At 40.8% G+C, this 24,450-nt stretch overlaps 1 protein-coding gene across 1 annotated transcript in view; it reads right to left on the minus strand.

The window, feature by feature from the left end:
• JAZF1 (JAZF zinc finger 1) overlaps window positions 1-24,450 on the minus strand; it is a 404,878-nt gene that overhangs the window by 186,984 nt on the left and 193,444 nt on the right. The window contains exon 2 of the mRNA XM_077491352.1: window positions 9,649-9,721. Within this exon, the coding sequence (XP_077347478.1) occupies window positions 9,649-9,721 (73 nt within the window). The remainder of the gene's footprint in view (window positions 1-9,648; window positions 9,722-24,450) is intronic.

The following is a 24,450-nucleotide window of genomic DNA, read 5'->3' on the forward strand; positions in this document are numbered from 1 at the left end:
CTCTCTGACCACTTTAACCTGCCCCCTCCCCTGCATAGTACATCCCTCGTTAAGCAGCACACCCCCTCCCTAGCTACCCCAGACACATTTATATTGCATTCCTCTACAGTAAGTGGAGTAAATCAACCCCTGCATGTAGCACTACAAAGCAGAAGATGAAGCTTGTATACATAAGGAGAAAATGTTTTTTTCTTTACATATTTTATCTGTAAATACACTGAATTGACTTCCATTTTTGCTCCTACTCCCGTGGTTGGGCACCTGGTATTCAAGTTGGTTTCAAAGATTTTCTCTCCCACTCCACATGCTTTTATATGTACGGTTTTTACATCTTTTTTAAACTAAGGGATGATAAATGTCTCCGTCATCTGTAGAACTTGCTATGACATTCACATAAACCTAATTAGAGGCACTTTACAATTTTTACATATAGTCATTAAAGCTTTCATAAAGCCGGTGGCTGGGTTTGCCATTTTCTTTATGTTAGCAGCTAATGTGCTTGAATATTTATCTACCCCTTTCTCTTTGTTTTCTTTTAATATTGCTGTGGCATTTGTGTTGGCTTTAAATATTATATATTAAAATGGAGAGATATTGCTTTACCATCAAAATTTATACGAACCATTTCTTGAGCTGAAACAGTGTTTTGAGTTAGCCTTCAGGTACCAAATAATTTAACTTTCAAAGTTCATTTTTAACTGGGGCTCCCCCAAAGCAAACTAAGTTCAATGGATGTCAGTTTAATAAACTTGCAGGAAATGCAGTGTCTCATATATCTACCCATAATCCCTTCAGTTATCACATATTTGCCAGTTACTAAGCACTTAGCCATAAATGAGGCTGTGTTCATTGTTCCTAAGCTGATGTAGTGCTATGGAAAAATGGGAAAAGTTAGGTACTTAGAACAAAACTATTCTTAATATAAATATTACTATAAGTACTATAAAGTTAATAAAATATACTTAACAGTACATAAAACTTAGGGATCCTACCATTTGCCTTTAAAACATGCTTATGCATTGCAGAAAGGATAGAAATCATATAGATTGCTTATGTATAAGAGAGAAATGAAATGAGGCATTTGGAAGCAAAAATAAGTGCAAATACATGCTAGTAATGCAAGTGCCCACATACTACTGTCTAGATATATAATTCTAAAACACATCCATTACTGTAGTCTAAAGCCAGCCATAGATGGTCGAATCATGGCCGGTTCAACAGGAACTGGCCAAGATTCAAACTGTCTATGGGCAGGCTGAACGTACCCAAGTAGATCAATCGATGAACCTGGGAACAACCAGAATGTCAGATTTTTAAGGCGATTATTGCCAGTAGCTATACCAACTAGCAATACTCACTGTGTTTTGCAACTCTTGCTTGCAGGAAAGAAAATTGAACCATCTATGGCCAGCTTAAATTATAGGGTGTATACTGATAAACTGCCTGGCATCGATGTGAATAGTTTTCAGTGTGTGCCGGACACAGACTAGCCATATGGCATGTATGGCAACCACCAGAAAATGCGGTCTGTCTAAAGCCGGCACAAAAAATACCAGCCGACATTCTGCCCGTGTGTATGTCGGTCTGTCTGACAGAACCTTCTGTCGAACGTGCATGCTGGAAAACCAGCAGCCAACCAACTCCCTATCAGCGCTCTCAGCCAATGGCAGAGTTCTGGCGGAGTGGCCGCCCCCTGTCAGAACACAAAAGCTCAGCGGGGGAGATCGCTGGACTAACCTCGCATGGTTATTACAGCGGCTCCCAACCAGAGCTGTCAGTTTTTCCATGCGTAAACTCTAGTGTGTACTTGACTTAAAGGTGGCCATAGATGGAGTGATTTTCACTTGATTACCCCATCATCACAGTCAGTGTTGATGGGGGAATACCTCCCGCAGAGCCATTGTGTCCTCCCAGCAGGGGGGGGTCCCCCCTTGGGAAAACACAGTGATTATTGACAGTGGCTATAATAGCCGTTAGCAATAATTGTATGTAATATCTGACAGGCTGGTTGTACTCAGGTTGATCGATTGGTCAACTTGGGTACATTCAGCCTGCCCATACATGGTTCGAATTTTGAACTGTCTATGCCCGGCTGCAATCCATGGAATATTGATCTGTTCTACATGGAATTAGACATACTGTATATAAATTATTTTAGTGAAGGTTGGCGGTTTGCTAGAAAGTCATTTTACCCATTTATGCAGTTTTAACCACTTGGGATCCGCGCTATTGCAAAATGACGGCAACAGCGCGGACCCACATTTCCGGGACTACGTCTATTGACGTCGTCCCGGATACGAGCGGCCTGCGCGCCCCCTGAGGGGCGCGCGCGGCGCGCTCTGTGATCGGCGAGTCCGTGAGACTCGCCTGATCACCGATCCGTGTAAGGGGTCGATCCCGACCCCTTATCACGTGATCAGCTGTCAGCCAATGACAGCTGATCATGTGATAAAACGGAGCCGGTAATCGGCTAGTATTCCTCCTCGCGCTGACAGCGCGAGGAGAAAAAAAAAAAGCCGATCGCCGGCGGCCGTGTTCGGGACATCAGTCCCGATCACGGCCAGCAATTTAAGCGGACACCTGCCCCCTGCCAGTGCCCACCTGCCACCCGCAGTGCCATCCTGAAATAAAGTAAGTGCCCCCCTGTCAGTGCCACCCAGCAGTGCCCATAGTGCCCACAGTGCCACCCAGCAGTGCCCACAGTGCCACCCAGCAGTGCCCACAGTGCCACCCACAGTGCCACCCAGCAGTGCCACCCACAGTGCCACCCAAAATCTGCCTCAAAGGTGCTGCACCCCAGTGCCGCCCATCAGTGCCCAGCAGTGCCGCCCATCAGTGCCCAGCAGTGCCGCCCATCAGTGCCCAGCAGTGCCACCTATCAGAGCCACCTATCAGTGCCACCTATCAGTGCCCATCAGTCCCATCTATCTGTGGTACCTATCAGTGCCCATCCGTGCCACCCATCCGTGCCACTTATCCGTGCCACCCATCCGTGCCATCTTATCTGTGCCCATCTTTGCCCATCAGTGCCGCCTTATCTGTGCCCATCGGTGCCGCCTTATCTGTGCCTATTAGTGCCGCCTTAACTATGCCTATCAGTGCCCACCAGTGCAGCCTATCAGTGCCCACCAATGCAGCCCATCAGTGCCCACCAATGCAGCCCATCAGTGCCCACCAATGCAGCCTATCAGTGCCGCCTAATCAGCGCACTTCAATGAAGGAGAAAAATGACCCGTTTGCAAAATTTTATAACAAACTATTAAAACATGATTTTTTTTTTTTTTTTTTTTGCATCTTTTTTTGTTTGTTTAGCAAAAAATAAAACTCCGAGCTGTAACTAAATACCACCAAAAGAAAGCTCTATTTGTGGGAAAAAAATGATAAAAATTTCATTTGGGTACAGTGTTGTATGACCGCGTAATTGTCACTCAAAGTGCATCAGCGCTGAAAGCTGAAAATTGGTCTGGGACTGAGGGGGGTTTAAGTGCCCAGTAAGCAAGTGGTTAAAAAAAAAAATATTGTGACTCTCTAAGCAGATTTGCCAATATATACCTTTTATCTTCTTATTTGGTTTATGTATTAGTCTAAAATCCTCTCTGAGCCAGTTCAAGCTGACATATAATGCACAATTACCCATCTTTACAACAGATGTGTGCAGAAGAGCATCTTTCGACAGGCAGCATAGCAAACCTTTAATGGAAAAAAAACGCAGCATACCACACTGGGTTCCATACCCATCATCTGAGAAAGGAAAAAATAGGCTATAATGAGCAAAGGATTATCAACACTGGATGTCCGAAGACTGTAAAAATTTTCTCTGGCCAGAGAAATCTAACATTTCTGCTGCAACAGAACTAAGGTCAACATCTCACAGACGCAATGTGAATCCATAAATGTATCCTCTAAATAGTCGGTGACGGTATAACAGTGTAAGGAATGTTTTCCTGCATCCCTAATATCAACTGAGTATTATTTACAGGTCACAAGGTACCCAAGTATTGGTGCTAGCCATGTGTACCACTGTTTAGTTAGCAGGTGTACCTAATAAAGTGACCACGGAGTATGTATAGAGTACATATATGTTGAGTATGATTTAATGTCTTGTGTCAAGATGTACAGGAAATAAAATATAGCTCGGTAATGTGTGGTCTCTGTCAGATAGCACTGGTCATTTTTCTATTAACAAAGGGCATATTTTGTAACATATACTCCTTTGTTCCCCATGGATCCCTTTTTTGATCTTTACCACTGATATATAAATAAGATGGAAGTGTTTTTATCAAGTTCAAGAAAGTTACACTCTGGTGAACCTAATATCTGATAAAAGGATAGAAATTGAAGTCAAATACATAAATCATTGTGCAACACAACACGTTTCCCTTTTCCCTGACCCAGGAGCCATTTGTGCACATCTTGTTTGAATTGATATCTAAAGTTTTCCTGTTTCTTTTTGTAGAAAGAGCTCAGATAGCACAATGTAGAGGTTTTAGCTCATGAATAAAAACACATGATCAGCGTAGTCACCACAACATAAAAATGGGAAGACGAAGGAATTATTATCTGATGAGAGATGTGTGGCTTTGATCCATCAGTCTCTGCCTCACGTCAAAGAAATCTGAACCAGCTCCTATCGGAGGACTAAAACTTCCACCATAGCACTAAACTCCTCGGTAAAAAAAAAAGGTTTCCATAGCAATGAGGCTGAAAATGTTAAGACATTTTCAACATGGTGAAAATGGCATTTTATCTACTCTCTTATATAAGCCTGGCATAAGCTGGAAATTTAAGATGGTGTTTGCATCGGCATTGCCCAAAGTGCTTTCAGCACTTTTGCAGTGTCGTTAGATCAAGCACAACAGGATCATTTACTAAAACACAAAAACGGATTTGCAGACAATGAAAATCTAATAGTGAGCGTGTGTTGGTTCTGGAACAAGAGGGTTGTAGGTAGACCTTTCAGGGATCTAAAGCCTAAGCTATATAGGGAATTTTAGCAAGCTTTTCAGTCTTGCAATTATTGCTCATGGCTAAGGATTCCTGTAGTCAATCACAGCAACCTCCAGGGGACCCGAGTCAAAAGGAAAAAAGGCTCCAGTGATATAAACCATAGTATGGATTCACACATAAATGGTCTCTCCATGTGTTCAGATTACGAGCTCTTAATCTGAACACATGGAGAGACCATTCATGTGTGAATCCATACTATGGTATATACCTCTGGAGCCTTTTTCCTTTTGACTCGGGTCCCCTGGAGGAGAGTATGTTTACAACACATTTCTGTGCTCCAAACGTCCATACTTGCTGATGTCATCCAATCATCGGTGTACAATCACTGCAAAGTCTGAACGACTCACGGGGCATATGCCTTATTGATTCCATACATTCCGGTAAGCCTCAGTATTATCACGGGGCATATGCCTTATTGATTCCATACATTCCGGTAAGCCTCAGTATTATCGGTGGTGGCTTCCTTTATAACTTTTCATGCACTATAAACACTTGTTTGTAAACCACATTCCAGTTCAGCAAGATTTATATATATCTATATATATATATCTATATATATATATATATCTATATATATATATATATCTATATATATATATATATATATATATATATATCTATATATATATATATATCTATATATATATATATATATATATATATATATATATATCTATATATCTATATATAGATATATATATATATATATATATATATATATATATATATATAGATAGATAGATAGATAGATATATATAGATATATATCTATATATATATTTTCATCTATTAACACTTTTCGTCACAGATTGGAATTTTTAGTGTTTTACTGTACTGTTTTCAATTTCTTTAGCGTGGATTTTCACCTTTTTCTTTTTATATATGTGTGGTTATTTTTTGCACTTTATATCTGATGGTTCAACCACAATGTTTATTTATATGGTGTTAATGTTTAAACACTAATCATCTTCATTTGGTTCCATTTCCATTTGCAAATTAGTGCTACACCTTTATTTTAATCAGCATTTTTTGCAATTGTCACTTGCGGTGCTGGCAGCTGCTTTGACAGCACGGTATTCACCACAATTTTATACTAATCACAGCAACCTCTTCACTGATTTCAACTGTTTGAATGCATATTGGTCCACAATTGCAATGGGAATCATGCCCATTGAGCCCTAGAAGCAGGGCCGGTGCTACCACTAGGCAAACTAGGCGGCCGCTTAGGGCGCAATGCTGTCTAGGGTGCACGGTCACTGGTGTTCCTACTCTCTTTTGTCTGCAGCAGACAAGTAAGTTTCAACATCAGCAGGCAGCCACTGCTCTGTTCGCACATAGGGGGTTATTTACGAAAGGCAAAATCATTTTCCACTACAAGTGCAAACTACAAGTGCAACGTGCACTTGAAATTGCACTAAAAGTGCACTTGGAAATGCAGTCACTGTGGATGCAAGGGGGACATGCAAGGAAAATAAAAAACAGCATTTTAGCTTGCACATGATTGGATGATAAAATCAGCAGAGCTTCCCCTCATTTCAGATCTACCCCTCAGAGTTACAGCGACTGCACTTCCAAGTGCACTTGCAGTGCAATTTCAAGAGCACTTTGCACTTGTAGTTTGCACTTGTAGTGCAAAGTGGATTTGCCTTTCGTAAATAGCCCCCATAGTGTCAGAGGAGCAGTGGCAGCGGAGGACTGAGTCTGTCATGACTCCTGAATGAATGGAAGCAAGGAAACATTCATTGATGGGCATTGGTGAGGCTGCATTTGCTGGGCGCTTCATTAAAAAGGTAAAGTATACATGGGCAGGGCAAAGGGGATGGAGTCAGGGGTGAAGCCAAGGGGGGGGCAGCAAAATTAGGTTTCACCTAGGGTGTCAAAAATCCTTGCGCCAGCCCTGCCTACAGGGGTTAAAGAGTCCATAACCCTCTCCTTTTCTGGGAGTGTCTAATTACTTCCTGTGCTGGCCAAGCTCCTCATGGAAGTAGATATTATTCTCTACAACTAGAAAAGTGAGGTCTAGGGATGAGGTATCTTGCAGGACTTGGAATCGAATCAAATCCTGAAATGTTGGTTGCTGGAAAAGGTTGGTGTTACCTGTTACTAACTACCTAGTTGGGCAGTTCAACCAAAGATCATTTTAAAGCGGAACTTCACTTCACTCCCAGTTAATATTTTTACTCATTATGCTGCTAGCATTAGTAAATATATAGGAAAGTATTTCATATTTACTTGTTTTAAACTTTTTTTTTTTAAGTTTCTTCAGTTACTTCATGGTTTCCAGGCCTAGGCAAATTATTTCACACATGCCAGGAGTCATGAGGAGGGGAAGATGTTTTTTTTAGCTAAGCAAACCCTCCTGCATGCATGCCTGTGCTAAGTGCAATGGATTCCAGGAAGTGAATGCTACATGAATCATCTGCCCTTACTTAAGATGGCCAAAGCCAGAAAGGGTGTTTTTCAAAGTGATTTCTCAGCAAAATTAAGCTTTTAGATGTGTATAGATGGGTAAGTTTGCTTTGAATAAAAAATGAATTAACCACTTGCCGACCTGCTCACGTGGATATACTGGGGCAGGTCAGCGCTACTGCGTGAACCGAGGTACCTGTACATTAGTCCGTAAAAGCAGGATAGTGGGCGCACACAGACTTGATGTCCGTCGGTGGCCCGCAATCGTGGTGAGGAGAGGCAAAACAAGGAACTGCCTATGTAAACAAGGCATTTCCCTATTCTGCCTAGTGACATGACACGAATCTACTGTTTCCAGTGATCTGGAACAGTGATCTCTGTCATGTTTCAATAAGCCCATCCCCCCTACAGTTAGAACACGTTGAGGAAACACACTTAACCCATTGATCGCCCCCTAGTGTTAACCCCTTCTCTGCCAGTGTCATTTTTACATTGATCACTGCATTTTTATGGCACTGATCAATGTAATAATGTCACTGGTCCCCAAAAAGTGTAATTTGGGGTTAGATTTGTCCGCCGCAATGTCGCAGTCCCGCTAAAAATCTCAGATTGCTGCCATTACCAATAAAAACAATAAAAAACAATATAAGTCCCTAAATCTATCCCATAATTTGTAGACGCAATAACTTTTGCGCAAACCAATCAATATAAGCCTATTGCGATTTTTTTTACCAAAAACATGTAGAAGAATATATATCGGCCTAAACTGATGACTAAATTAGTTTTTTTAATATATTTTTTTGGGATATCTATTATAGCAGAAAGTAAAAAAAATATATTTTTTCTTCAAAATGATCAGTCTTTTTTTGTTTATAGCGCAAAAAATAAAAACTGTAGAGGTGATCAAATACTACCAAAATAAAGCTGTATTTGTGGGAAAAAAAGGATGTCAATTTTGTTTGGGTAGACCGCGCAATTGTCAGTTAAAGCGACGTAGTGCCATATCGCAAAAAATGCTCTGGTCATTAAGTGGGCAAATCCTTCCGGGGCTGAAGTGGTTAAATAGCGTTTTTAGTGCTCAGATGCAGCGTAGTTCTGCTTTAAGGTGGGGCTGATCTTAAAATGTACTTCAGATGAGTGTTGGCCAACATTTTTTGGCTGAGAATGGAACTTGGGTATAAAGTCCTCTATACCACATATCTGTCCAGTACAAAATAGTACAACGTGAATAAATTACCTCAGAGAAAAAAAGCCCATGTCTTCATAACAGATGGGGCACATGTATTAATTTGCATTCCTGTTTTGTTTAGCTTGGTATACATGGCTTGGATTTTGGCTGATTTCTGCTGAATTCAAGCTTTTGTTGGCCCTACCGGCTTGAAAAACTTTGGTTGAAACCACAAAGTAGCCGAACGGAAAATGTTTAGTTGAACAATAACTGCATTCTATCATCTATGATTCATCATATTTCTATCCTTTTTGAGGATGACATTTTTGCCAAGGTTTTCTTGAGGGGTTTTAAAGCAGTTTCTCGTTGGGCCCCCTCTTTAAGTAATTCCTTGTCACCCCAGTGAGTTCAGACCAGGCTCTATAAATAGGACTTGGCTGGATTTACAAATGTGGCTTCAATAACTGCCCATGCTATCCTTGTGCATTTTCACACACAAGAACCAACATACATGTATTGACCATTATGGCTCTTGAAGGACATTTGGAAAACTTACAAGATATAACCAGGTTGGTAAGCAGAAGGAAAGCCATAACATTGTAATCATAAGCCTAGTCTGAAATATTCACCTCATAAATGTGAGTAATATAAAATGGGGTCAGAACCTGCCCCTAGTGTCCCAATAGTATGCTCTGAGCAAATATGACTGAAATTACTTAATAACGTTTCTTTGACTCTAACTGCTAAAAACCATAATATGACCAAATATTTTAATAAAGTAACAAAGCTGTTTTCATGGCGTCGTAAATCTGGCTGCACTGTCGTATGTTGTGGCTCGGCTGCCTCAATTTCCATAGCTCAGTTCCAGAATCAGTCACCACCTTATTAGATGCTTGTAGGGGACTACGCGTGGTGCCAAAACAGTTTTCTTTCACAGCTCATCCCAAACAGTTTGGAGTTAATGACACTGGGACTTTAATTTAATCTTTAGAATGCTCAAATAAATTCATGTCAAAATAGTCCAAACAGAAAAGATATTGGTAATATAAAGAAATGCACATGTACCTGTTGATGTAGCTCAACGCAACATATGTTGGCTGCTGAAGTTCCTGCTTCTCCAAGACACGCGGATCTGTGTCTGTAACAAAAACATAGCTGTGAGCAAAGGACTCGGATCCCATAGAAATGATATACAGTAGATGTTTGAAGTGGTATTCTCCATATTCTGATGATAATGATGCAAATGAATTAAAGTAGTTTGATATAAAACTCCCTATAGCAGGTATAAAGACTGTATACATACATTATATATACACACACACACACACACACAGAGTATATACATACACACACATACATTATATATATATATATGTGTGTGTGTGTGTGTGTGTGTATGTATGTATATACTCTGATACTCTGTGTGTGTAAATAAATAATACACACACAGTATATACATACATACACATACATTATTTATATACATATATAATACACACACAGTATATACATACATACATTATTTATATATATATATATATATATATATATATATATATATATATATATATATATATATATATATATATTACACACACAGTATATACATACATGCATACACACATACAGTTACCAAGCTTTTCCCCTATGATGTCGGCTTACATAATTTTTTAACATATAAAATGCAGTAGGGTATCACATTTTGGCTTCAGATATAAATCATATTACATAGGACTTGCAGAAGATCCTTGCCATTATTTGCCTAGTTCAATTTTGACAAGCTGAAAATTAAACATCATATACAGCTCCCACTTCTTTTACTTTTTTTCTTTTACACCTGCCTCCCTGTTAAAAGCAAGAGGACCCCTATGAACCAAAACTGTCCTTGTCCAAAGCAAATCTAAGGTAATACAAGTGCTAAATTGCAAGAATCTTATGTATGGTGCATTGCAAGTTTTTTGCTTGAATCTGATTGTGCAGTAATCCTTCCCCCTAGCAGTTGGCATAAGATTCGGCTGGTGGGTTCTTCTTTGGGGGTGGCCGCAAACAGACAACACCCCCACCCCCCCCGACAGCGTTGTATGGCACTCCCCCCCCACCACCACAGCACTTTATTACCCGTATGGTGGGATGTGGTGTCCTCTCCTAGAGTGCGGGCAGCAGACATGGTGGCCCCGGTGTCCGCTCCTCTAGCTTCCTCTGCCGTGTGTCTTCTGCCAAAGCGCTAGGCATAAGATCGCCTGATGGTTTGACCAATGGGGAAACAGGTCTAACAGACCTGCCTCCTGATTGGCAGGGAGGAACTTTAGTGTGCTAATAGCGAGAATTCATTTGCTATGGTCACACAACTAGGTGGTCGCGGAGTGCAATGCTGAGCCCACCCAGCTCGACTATATTGGTGTCCCTTGTCAATTTTACATTGTATTTTTTTAAATGTAACTGCCTACTCCCAAACTGTCATTTGAAGTAAAACACATAGCCAAGTATTATTCTACACAATTTTTTTATTGTGCATTAAAAAAAGAAAACAAATAAAATTAAACATGCTATCTGCCAATAGAACTTAACCAAAAAGTGCATTCTATGCATCCAAAAATATAGAAAATATATCAAATCAAATCATTATTCAACTAAAAAAATAATGTGAAAGCAATAACTCCAAGGCCAATAATAAATAACATGTTATCTCCTCCGATTCTGCATCATGGCTGGTTGACGGACGGCTAGTCAAAAACAAACTGAAAAGCGCGTACTGAAAAGTGCAAAATGAAAGGTGTGAAATGAAAAGCGTGAATCAACACTCACCAAACATCTACTAACACTAAATTAGCAGAAGGAGCCCAAAGGGTGGTGTTAAAGAGCTGAAAAACCACGTAGTACGTCACTACATTCGTATTTGTTGGCCAACAATTGTGTGGCCATGTGTATGCAAGACAAGTTTGGGGCAACGCCCTCCGGACAAAAGTCTATGGTTTTGTTGGCCAACAATCCGATCGTGTGTACAAGGCTTAAGTGTCATTTCTGTCTGTTGCTTGGTTCCTCTGCTATCAGCACAAATCATTTTTGACAATTTTGACACTAAGAGAAAAATGGTGACAAAGGAGGGACCTTCAACAGACTGACAGCTTCAGCTCTGTTCCTGTGTGAAGGGGGGTGTGTCTCCTCCCTCCAATCAGCTCTCAGAACTCTCCTCATTGAGCTCTGCAGAGTGTAATTTCAGCTTTCCGTCCCCTTTTTCTGACATCTCAGGCAAGCTTTATAAATTCAGCACTTTAAATTGATGTAGAAACGAGAAGACTACAGGTAAGCAGGTACAATGTATGAAGGAAGACTCATCTCTGTGTATCACCCGAGGCCAGTCACTTCTCTGGGTATATGTGAGGGTTTACAACCAGTTTAACTACTTCCTGCAAAATTACGTACCTGCACATCATTTTGCTTAAGTGGTTGTATCGGGGTGATACCTGCAGCTGCAGGCATCACCCCAGTACCGTATTTTAGAGTCGAAGGTCGGTTTTCTTGTAGTAACAAATGATGCAGCTAAACAGCTGCTCGGCTTTTACTACAAGTAGCAGGAGGGGATGACGCCCCCCTCCTGCCACCTTACGCAGTTTCGCCAAGGTCTCCTGTGCCACCGGGAGACCTGAGCCTCCGTGTCCACCGGATGGCCGGAGACTAGAACAAAGCCGGATTTGGCTTTGATTGGTCTCTGATGTAGAAACCCGGAAGCGATTTCACCTTTGGTTTACTCACCAGCCAATTGTGCCAAAAATTTCAGTATTCAAAAACGTGGATCTTGGTGCTTTGAATACTTTCAAGTGCAGACGAGGGGTTTGGGGTCTTCTAGAGCACAGATCCCTCAATAAAGAGTACCTGTCACTGTCTATTACTGTCACAAGCGATGTTACATTCCTTGTGACAGCAATAAAAAAAACATATTTTTTTAAAGGGACAGTGTAAAAATAAATAAATAAGAAAAATGTATCGCCGCAAATGTTAGAGTGAGAGCAATAATTGTAGCGCAAGACCTCCTCTGTAACTTTAAACAGGTAACCACTAAAAAATTTTAAAGCGTTGCCTATGGAGATTTTTAAAGAGGACCTGCAGTCGGCTCATATAATTTGTAATAAAAAGATCTTTGCCATTCTGAAGCTTCCCTCCAACCACTTTGCATATTATTTTATATATACAGTGATTCTGTACTTGCCAAATATGCTGCACAAATCTCCCTTAGCTAAGTCTGGCTGCATCCATTTTAACAGTGGGCAGATGAAGCTGCTGCCTGTTCACTTCCTGGATTTATACAGACACACATAGACACACGTCCAGCTCTGCATCCCTGCAGCTCTCATTGGCCCTCTTATGACTCATCCCCCCTCTCTTCCTGGCAAACTCTCACGAGAGTGAGAGAGAGAGAGAGAGCTGTGCATGATGTCATAAGCCTAGGCAAGAAAGAAAGAGGAGGTGGGCTGTATAATGTATTCGCTGGCAGAAAAAAAAATTCTATCCGAAGTTTAAACAACAAGGGCAGAAGATTTACTGTATTTTTCAGACTGTAAGACACACCTTTTCCCCCCAGAAATATGGGGGAAAATGTTCCTGCGTCTTATGGTGCGAATATACAATAAGCACCGCCCCAAGCCTCGATCCGGAGTGCTCCGCGGCTTCGGCCTAGCTCCGGAGCGGCAGCCATCTTGGTGCACCCATCGGCCGTTTACAATGTGATCGCTCCGTCAAATGACGAAGTGATCACTTGTAAACAAACCGGTGTCATGATGACGCCGGTTCCTCTCTCCCCTCTGTGTACAGATCTGTACGGTGGAGGGGAGAGATCGGATGGCAGCAGCGTGGTGGGCTGCATCTGTAGTGCCAACAGCACTGCTCTGTGACAATTGCAGTCACAGCCATCCCTCCATACCCTGCCAATTCTCTGCAATACCCTGCCAATACTCTACAATACCCTGCCAATACTCTGTCATACCCTGCCAATACTCTGTCAATACCCTGCCAATACTCTGCCAATACTCTGCAATACTCTGCAATACCCTGCCAATACTCTGCCAATACTCTGCCATACTCTGCCAATACTATCCCATACCCTGTCAATACTCTTCCATACCCAGCCAATACTCTGCCATACCCAGCCAATACTCTGCCATACCCAGCCAATACTCTGCCGTAGCCAGCCATACCCTGCAATACCTGGTAATACCCAGCCACACTCGGCGATACTCAGCCGTACCCAACCACCTAGTGCATAGTGGCCTGATGGAGGAGGGAGAAGTGCCAGCTGTCCCTCGGGGAGCCTGGCACCATAGAGGCAGAGAAATGCAGGGCCGGTGACTCTGACAGGGGTGGCCAGAGGAAGAGGCGAAGGCAGGAGTCGGCTCTCAGGAACAATGGCCAGGGAGGAGGAGGAGGACAGACCGAGGACAGGAGGGATAGGCCAGGACAGGACAGGCCGCTGGGATAACATCAGGTAAGGCAATGCTTTTCTATAGTAATGGTCACTGCATTTTCTATGGTAATGGTCACTCTGCATTTCATGGGCACTAGAAAATATTTTAGTACACCATTTAGTTCAGAATATTTTTTTTTCTTGTTTTCAACCTCTAAAAACCTAGGTGCGTCTTATGGTCAGGTGCGTCTTATGGAGCGAAAAATACGGTAATGGATGGAAAGATGAAAAAATAACTGAAGGACCAAACATCACACTCTTATTTCCTATACTGGGGTTTATACATGACAATTTTCTCCCATGAAAGTTCCTAACAACTTTTCTTTTCAGCAGCTACTATTTCAATACATTGTTACCCTATGACATATTATAGAAATATGCTCTTAATTCTCCATTAGGATTCTGATTAAATATGACTGTCCATTCCATCATTCATCATCCATTTGTCTATTTGCAGAGGATGGAAAGAGATATATATCCCGGCATAAAGCAATAAGCCCAAATATAAAATGCACCGTAACGCACACAAATTCTGTTATTTAGGTGATTTGTGTTTTCTGACAGCTGCAAATAATGTTCATTCAGCATTTTATCAAAGCATAGCTTGCATTACAATGCTGGGAGTCTGCAGCCTCTAAATTCTGCTACCTAGAAAAACCATGTCATCTGAATCATACATATTCCTCCCAAGTCCAGTCTGTTTTATTATGCTGCCAACCATGCACCATAGGACATATATTACTGGCTGAAATTGACTGTCAAACTGTATCTGTTCACTGCCAAAGACCCGGAATGATTTAACCCCGCCCATGCCGCAGTCTAGGGAGCCCTTGGTTCGAAAAAAAGCTGGCTTAAAATATAGTGCTTTGCCTCACTTCAATTAATGATGTTGTTGTTGCTGGGTAATGGCAAACTTTATAGCAGAAAAGCCATAAAATATTTATGTTGAGTTAGCGAAGATCAAGAGCAGTTCGTTCGGGCTCCTTGAACGAAAATTGATTCTTGTTTAAAAAGTTTGTTAATGTGTATTAGCAGGGCTATAGCCAAAGTGCTGGGTACTTTCCAAGGTTTGTTTTCCTGGGCCTGGTCTTTGCTTGGGGTAATTATTGTAAAACTGAACATTCTTTTAAAAATGAAATGATCCCTGGAATTTGGCGTTTTTTAAGTGGTGTGACAATTGTAGCAAAAATGTGTCAACTGCATATTGTTTGTACTTACTAATCTGGTCAGGCTGGGTTCACATATATGCGGGTCCGGTTTTGGTGCGGAGTCAGGTGCGGTTTCCATTCAGCGGTTCAGGTGAGAATTTGACACTGAAATCATACCTGAACCAGACTGAAAAACACACCCGACCATGTTTAAATTTGCACCGCCTGTATATATGTGAACCAGATTCACTGAAAGCCGATCTTGTTCACATGGTATGCGACTCAGATGTGGTTCAAAATGCATCTGATTCACATAAATGTAAACCGAGCCTGAATATGTGTGTGCTGGGAGGGAGAATCTGCCACTGATGTATAAAAAAATGGGAAGGAGTTGGGCACAACAGCCAATCCGGAATCAGTTTTTATTACTCCTTCCACTCTGCACTGAACAATAAAAGGTGTTGATGTTATGAGTTTAAAGCTGAATTCATAGAATTCAGCAACTTTGCAAAAAGTGCAGGCACACTATGTCCATATAACCTCTGGGACTCTATCTCTATTACTTATACTCTATCTTTATTACTTATATGTGACAGGTTTATTTTACTCTCACAGCATATCCTTGCCCCTCCTCTCTGCTGCCCATTTACAGAAGCCTTTGTATTATGTGAATTAATTCACATAATACAAAGGCTTCTGTGAATGGGCAGAAGAAGGGAAGGGGCAAGCATAGCAGCTAATGCGACTCTGTTCTTGAAGGAACCCACAGTGAGCAGCGTTGGAGCTCCAGTAGTTATCTTCCTGGAGTACAATAAATCTGTCTGATATGAATAATAGGGATAAGTCCATGAGGCAGCAAGCACTACGTTAGAATTAACTCATGGTATGCCTGCAATTTTTACAAAAGAGGCAGAATTCCTGGAATTCAGCTTTAAGCTGAACACCATGCAAATAGCTAAATACCTATATGTTTGAAGAAAGAGGTTATAATTATAATAACAATGATTGTTACAAGATATTGCAATAATAGATACTTATAGATATATATCAAGCATCTGGTCCTGATGAGTGGAGGTCACTATCATCTTTACAGTCAGGGTCATTCCATAAATTTTATTCTATTTTATTGCACTATGTTGTAACAATCATGCACATTTATATATGTATCGTGCAATAAATGGGTTATGTGTCTGACCTTATTATTATTATTATTATGGATTATTATGCTATATTATTATGATTTTTTGGTTGTACACATCATATATGGAATACATTTTTATTCTATTATACTCTTAATGTGCATTGTATTGAAATTTAGTAATTACAGTTATATAACGAACTAGTCAGACACAATTTGTATCATGGTACACCCCCCCCAGCTTTATGCTTCCTACAAAATCCCAAATCTCTTTCTTCAATGAATTGTCAAACAGGGATGGAGGTAATGTACCCATGGTTCCTATGCCTCATATACAGTCCAAAATCTCCCCTTTCCCCCAAATACCTATATGTTTAGCCTGCCATTTTATTTGTCATTCTGTTTGTGACACAGGGACATCTTCCAGACATTACAACCAGGCCTTTGGCCTCCCTGCAAATTACACTGCAGCTAAGCACTGCAGCTTGGTCAGGGATCTATACAAGCATGTGAATGGACAATGCACTACACAAATGAGATCCCTCTTGGCTTTTCCAAACTGTAAACATGTTCACAGTGTTAGACTGACAGTACTGTGCTGACCCCTCTGAATTTTCCTTAATAAAGAATTGCAGGAAGCCAATATAAAACCAAATTCAGGTAGATTATAATGCTTTGTTCAAAATATATTTAGGGCCCATTTATAATTGTGCAGTGCATTCATGTACAGGCATGAACATGCATATAATGTGTGTTGAATTAAGGCATCAAAAGGCTTCTGACATAAAACATCCCAAAACTCGGACATGTCACAAAATTCTGACACAGGGCACCATAGTGCATGTGCTTTGCCATAGTGCACTGGAAGTGCCAAAAGTTGTGAGTCTCCATCATAGGAAGTGAAAAGAAATCTCTCTATTGTGACTCAGCCAGCAAAAGAAAATACCTGGCAGGAGTTAAATCCATTCACTACCCGATCCAAACAGCGTGGTTTCAGAGATACTCTGATCAGCCACAACGTGATAACAACTGACAGGTAAAATGAATAACATTGATTATCTTCTTACAATGGCATCTGAAAGTGGCTTGGACAGGAACAAGTGAACATGTTGTCCCTAAAGTTGATGTGTTGAAAGCAAAATAAAATGGGCAAGTGTAAGGATTTAAGCGACTTTGACAAGGGCCAAATTGTAATGGCTAGACCAGTGGTCATCAACCCTGTCCTCAGGGCCCACTAACAGGCCAGGTTTTATGTATTACCTTGGGGAGATGCAGACTAGAATACTGCAATCACTGAGCAGCAAATGATATCACCTGTGATGTATTTCAGTTATCTTGCAAACCTGGCCTGTTAGTGGGCCCTGAGGACAGGGTTGATGACCACTGGGCTAGAAGACTGGGCAAGATCATCCCCAAAACTGCAGCTCTTGCGGGATGTTACTGGTCTGCAGTGGTAAGGACCCACCAAAAGTGGTCCAAGGAAGGGAAAACCACCAAACTGGCAACAAAGTCATAGGTGGCAAAGGCTCATTGGTGCATGTGGGGAGCAAAGGTTGGCTTAATCCAATAGAAGAGCTACTGTAGCTCAAATTGCTGAAGAAGTTAATGTTGGTAGCCTGGTCCCTCTGATGAATTCAAGAATGGAGCAATCATCTATCAATGAACGGGTCCAATATGATATGTACTGATATGTCTATCAGTACATACAAACATACACTCTTGTAGCGTATGAACGTACACTCACCGGCCACTTTATTAGGTACACTTCTCCTATTGCTTGGTAACACGAATAGCTAATCAGCCAATCACATGGAAGCAACTCAATACATTTAGGCATCTAGAGGTAGCAAAGATGAAGAAACTGAACATCAGAATGGGGAAGAAAGGGGATTTAAGTGACTTTGAATGTGGCATGGTTGTTGGTGCCAGACGGGCTGGTCTGAGTATTTCAAAAACTGCTGATCTACTAGAATTTTCACACAGAACCATCTCTAGAGTTTACAGAGAATTGTCTGAAAAAGAGAAAATATCCAGTGAGTGGCAGTTGTGTGGACGAAAATGCCTTTTTGATGTCAGAGGAGAATGGCACAAAAATTCAAGTCGATAGAATGGCAACAGTAACTCAAATAATCGTTTGTTACAACCAAGGTATGCTGAATCCCATCTCTGAATGCACAACACATGGAACCTTGCAGCAGATGGGCTACAACAGCAGAAGGCCACACCGGGTGCCACTCCTGTCAGTTAAGAACAGGAAACTGTGGCTAAAATTTGTACAGGCTCACCAAAATTGAACAATAGATTGGAAGAACGTTGCCTGGTCTGATGAGTCTCGATTTCAGCTGCGACATTCAGATGGTAGTTAGTACTAATTGAGCATTGTTTAAACGCCACGGCCTACCTGAGTATTATTGATGACCATGTCCATCTCTTTATGACTACAGTATACCCATCTTCTGATGGCTACTTTCAGCAGGATAATACTCCATGTCACAAAGCTCAAATCATCTCAAACTGGTTTCTTGAACATGACAATGTGGTCATTGTACTCCAGTGGCCTCTACAGTCACAGATCTCAATCCAATAGAGCACCTTTGGGATGTGGCGGAGCAGGAGATTTGCATCATGGACGTGCAGCCAATAAATCTGCAGCAACTGCGTGAGGTTATCATGTCAATATGGACCAAACTTTCTCAGAAATGTTTCCAACACCTCATTGAATCTATGCCACAAGAATAAAGGCAGTTCTGAAGGCAAAAGGGGGTCCAACCTGGTACTAGCAAGGTGTATCTAATAAAGTGGCCGGGGAGTGTATATTCCTATGCCACAGTTGGCCAAAGGAAAGATGTCAGTAAAGCCTCATACACACGATCGGATTTTCCAACGGGAATTGTGTGGTGGAAAATCTGACCGTTTGTACGTTCCATCAGACAATTGTTGTTGGATTTTCCGTGGACAAATGTTGGATGGCAGGCTTTAAAACTTTCCGCAGACAAATGTCTGTTGTCGGATTTTCCGAGTGTGTGTACACAAGTCCGTCGGACAAAAGTGAGAGGACAAACACGCATACTCGAAAGCAAGGATGAACCAGAAGCGGTCGGACTTGTAAACTAGCATTCGTAATGGAGAATTAACATTTGTGACGTGGCAAATTATGAAATCTCGAAATGCAACGCACAATTCTCTTCTTCTTTAATGGGATAATAATGAAGCTGCTTTGCTGTTGATACTGATGCGATGGAGTTATTGCAAACTAATTTTCAAAGGCTTTTTTTTCTAGTGATATCAAAGGTTACCACAACACCATTATCCCGTAGTTTTTAAGATCAAAGATACAACTATGTTGGTGTCCCTTGTCAATTTTACATTGTATTTTTTTAATTGTAACTGCCTACTCCCAAACTGTCATTTGAAGTAAAACACATAGCCAAGTATTATTCTCCACAATATTTTTATTGTGCATTAAAAAAAGAAAACAAATAAAATTAGACATGCTATCTGCCAATAGAACTTAACAAAAAATGCATTCTATGCATCCAAAAATATAGAAAATATAACAAATCAAATCATTATTATTCAACCAAAAAATAAAATAAAAGCCTCATGCATCCTTAATATAGGGGTCAACAATGCCAAGAGTTGGTGAAAGCAGGGGTCCGTCATCCAGAGATAATTCCGAAAATCATCTGGATTATTCTCCTGGAGCTCCCGCAGCAAAGGCATATGACATAATTGGTCACGATTAATAAAGCAACCAATTTTCTGTCCAAGAAATCCTCCTCCTCCTGTTCCTGGAATGGACTTGGGTCAAACCAATAACTCCAAGGCCAATAATAAATAACACCTTGGGGGTTATTTACGAAAGGCAAATCCACTTTGCACTGCAAGTGCACTTGGAAGTGCAGTCGCTCTAAATCTAAGAGGTAGATCTGAAATGAGGGGAAGCTCTGCTAATTTTATCATCCAATCATGTGCAAGCTAAAATGCTGGTTTTTATTTTCCTTGCATGTTCCTCTCGGATCTACAGCGACTTTACTTCCAAGTGCACTTTAAGTGCAAAGTGGATTTTCCTTTAGTAAATAACCCCCCATATCTCCCTTAATTCTGCAACATGTCTGGTTGATGAATGGCCACTCAGAAACCAACTGAAAAGCTCAAACTCAAAAGCGTAAACTGAAAAGCACGAAATGAAATGTGCAAACTCAAAAGCATGAAATAAAAAGCGCTAAAAAGCAAAGTACGAATCAACACTCACCAAACTTCTACTAACATGAAATTAGCAGAAGGAGCCCAAAGGATGGCGCTAAAGAGCTGAAAAAACATGTAATACGTCACTATGTTCGTGTTTGTTGGCTGACAATTCCTTGCCGTTTGAATGAAAGACAAAATCCAGGCAAAAGTCCGAGGTTTTGTCTGCGGTGAATCCGATCGTGTGTACGAGGCTTTAGACTGAGTAGTTGGATCACTAGAAAACATTTTACCACTATCTACTTTTTGGGCAACTTTGGTTTAAAAAGACAAAAAGAACAGTAATAAAAACTCCTTTTACTAATTGGACAGATCTTTATGTATGGTTTAACATAGGATTCGGGAATACAGGTTTATGGAGACAGCCAATCATTTTGAATTTCTTCTGATGGTTACTGACACACAATTACCCAGAACCCCCTGCTGCATTGATTAGGCAGGTGCATACAATCAAGACATCTGTAGATTGCCAAAGGAAAAATGTGAAAGTCCTGTACATGCCCGCGCTGAGCAGAATTAATAATGATAAATGTAGTTATCTCTAATGATTTCCTGACTTACAACTGGCTCGCACACCAGAACAGCCTGACTTTGCACTTTCCAGCCAGTTAAAACACAAAATCCCGGGACTCTTTCTATAAATTATTCCAAATCTGTACGAGCGCCGACCATTATTAAAGCCTGCTCAGTAAATCATGCACAGTTTTTTCATCTTCTGCCACTTTTACGATAGAAAAATATCTTCATCATATGAAATTATGTGCGTCTCGGCCGTTACCCACCTCTTCTCCGTATCAATTATTACAGCACAGTAATGAGACGAGCTGCTATATATGTATGAACAATTGGTCTTAACTGTAACCTTTACAGCTGTCATGGCTGCCTGAAATATGCAATTAAAATGAAAAATAAGTGTGTGAAGAGGATTCATGCATATTATTCCTTCTAACACAGGGATTCAGACAGCAGCAAGAGGGCGGCACTGCAAATGAACATTAATCAGTGACTGGCTGAAGGCAATCAGTTTTAACATCAGTGTCCATCATGCATTTACTGGGAGCTGAAGAGCCAAGGCAAATGGTAGAATCTGGGTAGGAATTAAATTAAGAACTTAAGAATACTCATGAACAGGACCCATTGTAAAAAGCTTGATAAGAGCTGTTGCCACCTTTTAACCACTTAAGCCCCGGGCCATTTTGCTGGCCAAAGACCAGAGCACTTTTTGCGATTTGGCACTGCGTTGCTTTAACTGACAATTGCGCGGTTATGCGACGTGGGTCCCAAACAAAATTGATGTCTTTTTTTTCCCCACAAATAGAGCTTTTTTTTTGTTATTATTTTATCACCCCTGCAGTTTTTATTTTTTGTGCTATAAACAAAAAAAAGAGCAACAATTTTGAAAAAAAAATGCATTCTTTTTTACATTTTGCTATAATAAATATCCCTCAAAAATATATAAAAAAACATTTTTTTTCCTCAGTTTAGGCCGATACGTATTCTTCTACATATTTTTGGTAAAAAAAAACCACAATAAGCATTTATTGATTGGTTTGCGCAAAAGTTATAGCGTTTACAAAATAGGGGATAGTGTTATGGCATTTTTATGAATCTTTTTTTTTTTTTTTTACTAGAAATGGCGGCAATCAGCAATTTCTATCATGACAGTGACATTATGGCAGACACATCGGACATTTTTGACACATTTTTGGGACCATTGTCATTTATACAGCAATCACTGCTATACAAATGCACTGATTCCTGTGTAAATGACACTGGCAGTGAAGGGGTTAACCACCAGGGGGCAGTGTAAGGGTTAAGTATGTCCTGGGGAGTGATTCTAACTGTGGGGGGCGTGGCTACATGTGAGACGTCACTGATCTCTCCCCCTGATCACAGGGAGCAGAGATCAGTGACACTGTCACTATGCAGAATGGGGAGATGCTTGTTTACATTAGCCTCTCCCTGTTCTTCCTCTCCATAAGGCGATTGCGGGTATCCCCGCGGCAATCGAATCCACGAGATCCGCGACCTGACTCATGGAGGGCCTGGCCGGCGCGCGCATGCGATGGCATGGCAACAAATTTAAAGGGACATACAGGTACGCCCATTTGCCCAGCTGTGCCATTCTGCCGACGTACATCGGCGTGCGCTGGTCGGGAACCGGTTAAACACTCCCAGAAGAATATGAAAATGAAGGTGTATCTAAACCCAAAACCAAAAATATACTCTACTACAGCTTACCAGTTCTTAGATGTGGTGGCTGCATTTGTTTTGCTTATTCAGTTTTTATTTGCTTTATTTTCACTTGGTGATTTTGTCATTAGCACACTTCCTACCCTGGGGTGTTAACGCTCATTCATTACACTGTATCCATGGCAGAACAGCCTAGTCACCCAGGACAGAAAGAGTGTTAGAACTAAAAAACACCTTCCTAGAGAGGCATGGTTTTGGGGTTCACAAAATATACAGTGCCTTGCAAAAGTATTCATACCCCTTGAAATTTTCCACAATTTGTCATGTTACAACCAAAAACCTAACTATTTTATTGGGATTTTATGTGACAGAACATACAAAGTTGCAAATTATTGTGAAGTGGAAGAAAAATTATAAATGGTTTTCAATTTTATTTACAAATAAATATGTGAAAAGTGAGGAGTGCCTTTGTATTCAGCCCCCTTTACCCTGATACCCCTAACTAAAATTTAGTGGAACCAATTGCCTTCAGATGTCACCTAATTCGTACATAGAGCAGCCAAGAGGCCCATGGTAACTCTGGAGGAGCTGCAGAGATCCACAGCTCAGGTGGGAGAATCTGTTCACTGGAAAACTATTAGTCGTGCACTCCACAAATCTGGGCCTTTATGGAAGAGTGGTAAGAAGAAAGCCATTGTTGAATGAAAGCCATACGAAGTCTCGTTTATAGCTTGTGAGAAGTTATGTGGGGGACATAGCAAACATGGAAGAAGGTGCTCTGGTTAGATAAGACCAAAATGTAACTTTTCGGCCTATAAAACAAAATACGATGTGTGGCGAGAAACTAACACCCTAAACACACCATCTCCGCTGTGAAATGTGGTGATGGCAGCATCATGTTGTGGGGATGCTTTTCTTCAACAGGGACAGGGAAGCTGGTCAGAGTTGATGGAAAGATGGATGGAGCCAAATACAGGGCAATCTTAGAAGAAAACCTGTTAAAGTCTGCAAAAGACTTGAGACTGGGGTTGAGGTTCACCTTCCAGCAGGACAACGACCCTAAACATACTGCCAGAGCAACAAAGGAATGGTTTAGATCAAAGCATATTCAGGTGTTAGAATGGCCCAGTCAAAGTGCAGACCTAAATCCAATTGAGAATCTGTGGAAAGACTTGATAATTGCTGTTCACAGATGCTCTCCATCCAATCTGACAATGCTTGAGCTATTTGGCAAAGAAGAATGGGCAAACATTTCAGTCTCTAGATGTGCAAAGCTGGTGGAGACATACCCCAAAAAATTGGTTCTACAATGTATTGACTGGGGGGGTTGAATACAAATGCATGCCACACTTTTCACATATTTATTTGTAAAAAAATTTTGAAAACCATTTATCATTTTCCTTCCACTTCACAATTATGTGCCACTTTGTGTTCGTTACATAAAATCCCAATAAAATACATTTACGTTTTTTGTTGTAATGACAAAATGTGGAAAATTTCAAGAGCTAAAGAGGTTCAATGATAACATTGTTTGACATTTCAGTTCAGTGCACAACAGGTTACAAGGACACTGAAAGAATGAAACTAATGCAGCATTCAAGTCTAAGGACTAGTGAGCTGCAATAAAAAAAAAATTGTTCTTGAGTTTAAATACATGTTAAAGTGATTGTAAAGGTTTGTTT

Source organism: Lithobates pipiens, unplaced genomic scaffold (assembly GCF_037356315.1).
Source record: "Lithobates pipiens isolate NorthernLeopardFrog02 unplaced genomic scaffold, aLitPip1_a1.2 Scaffold_19, whole genome shotgun sequence".
NCBI lineage: Eukaryota > Metazoa > Chordata > Amphibia > Anura > Ranidae > Lithobates > Lithobates pipiens.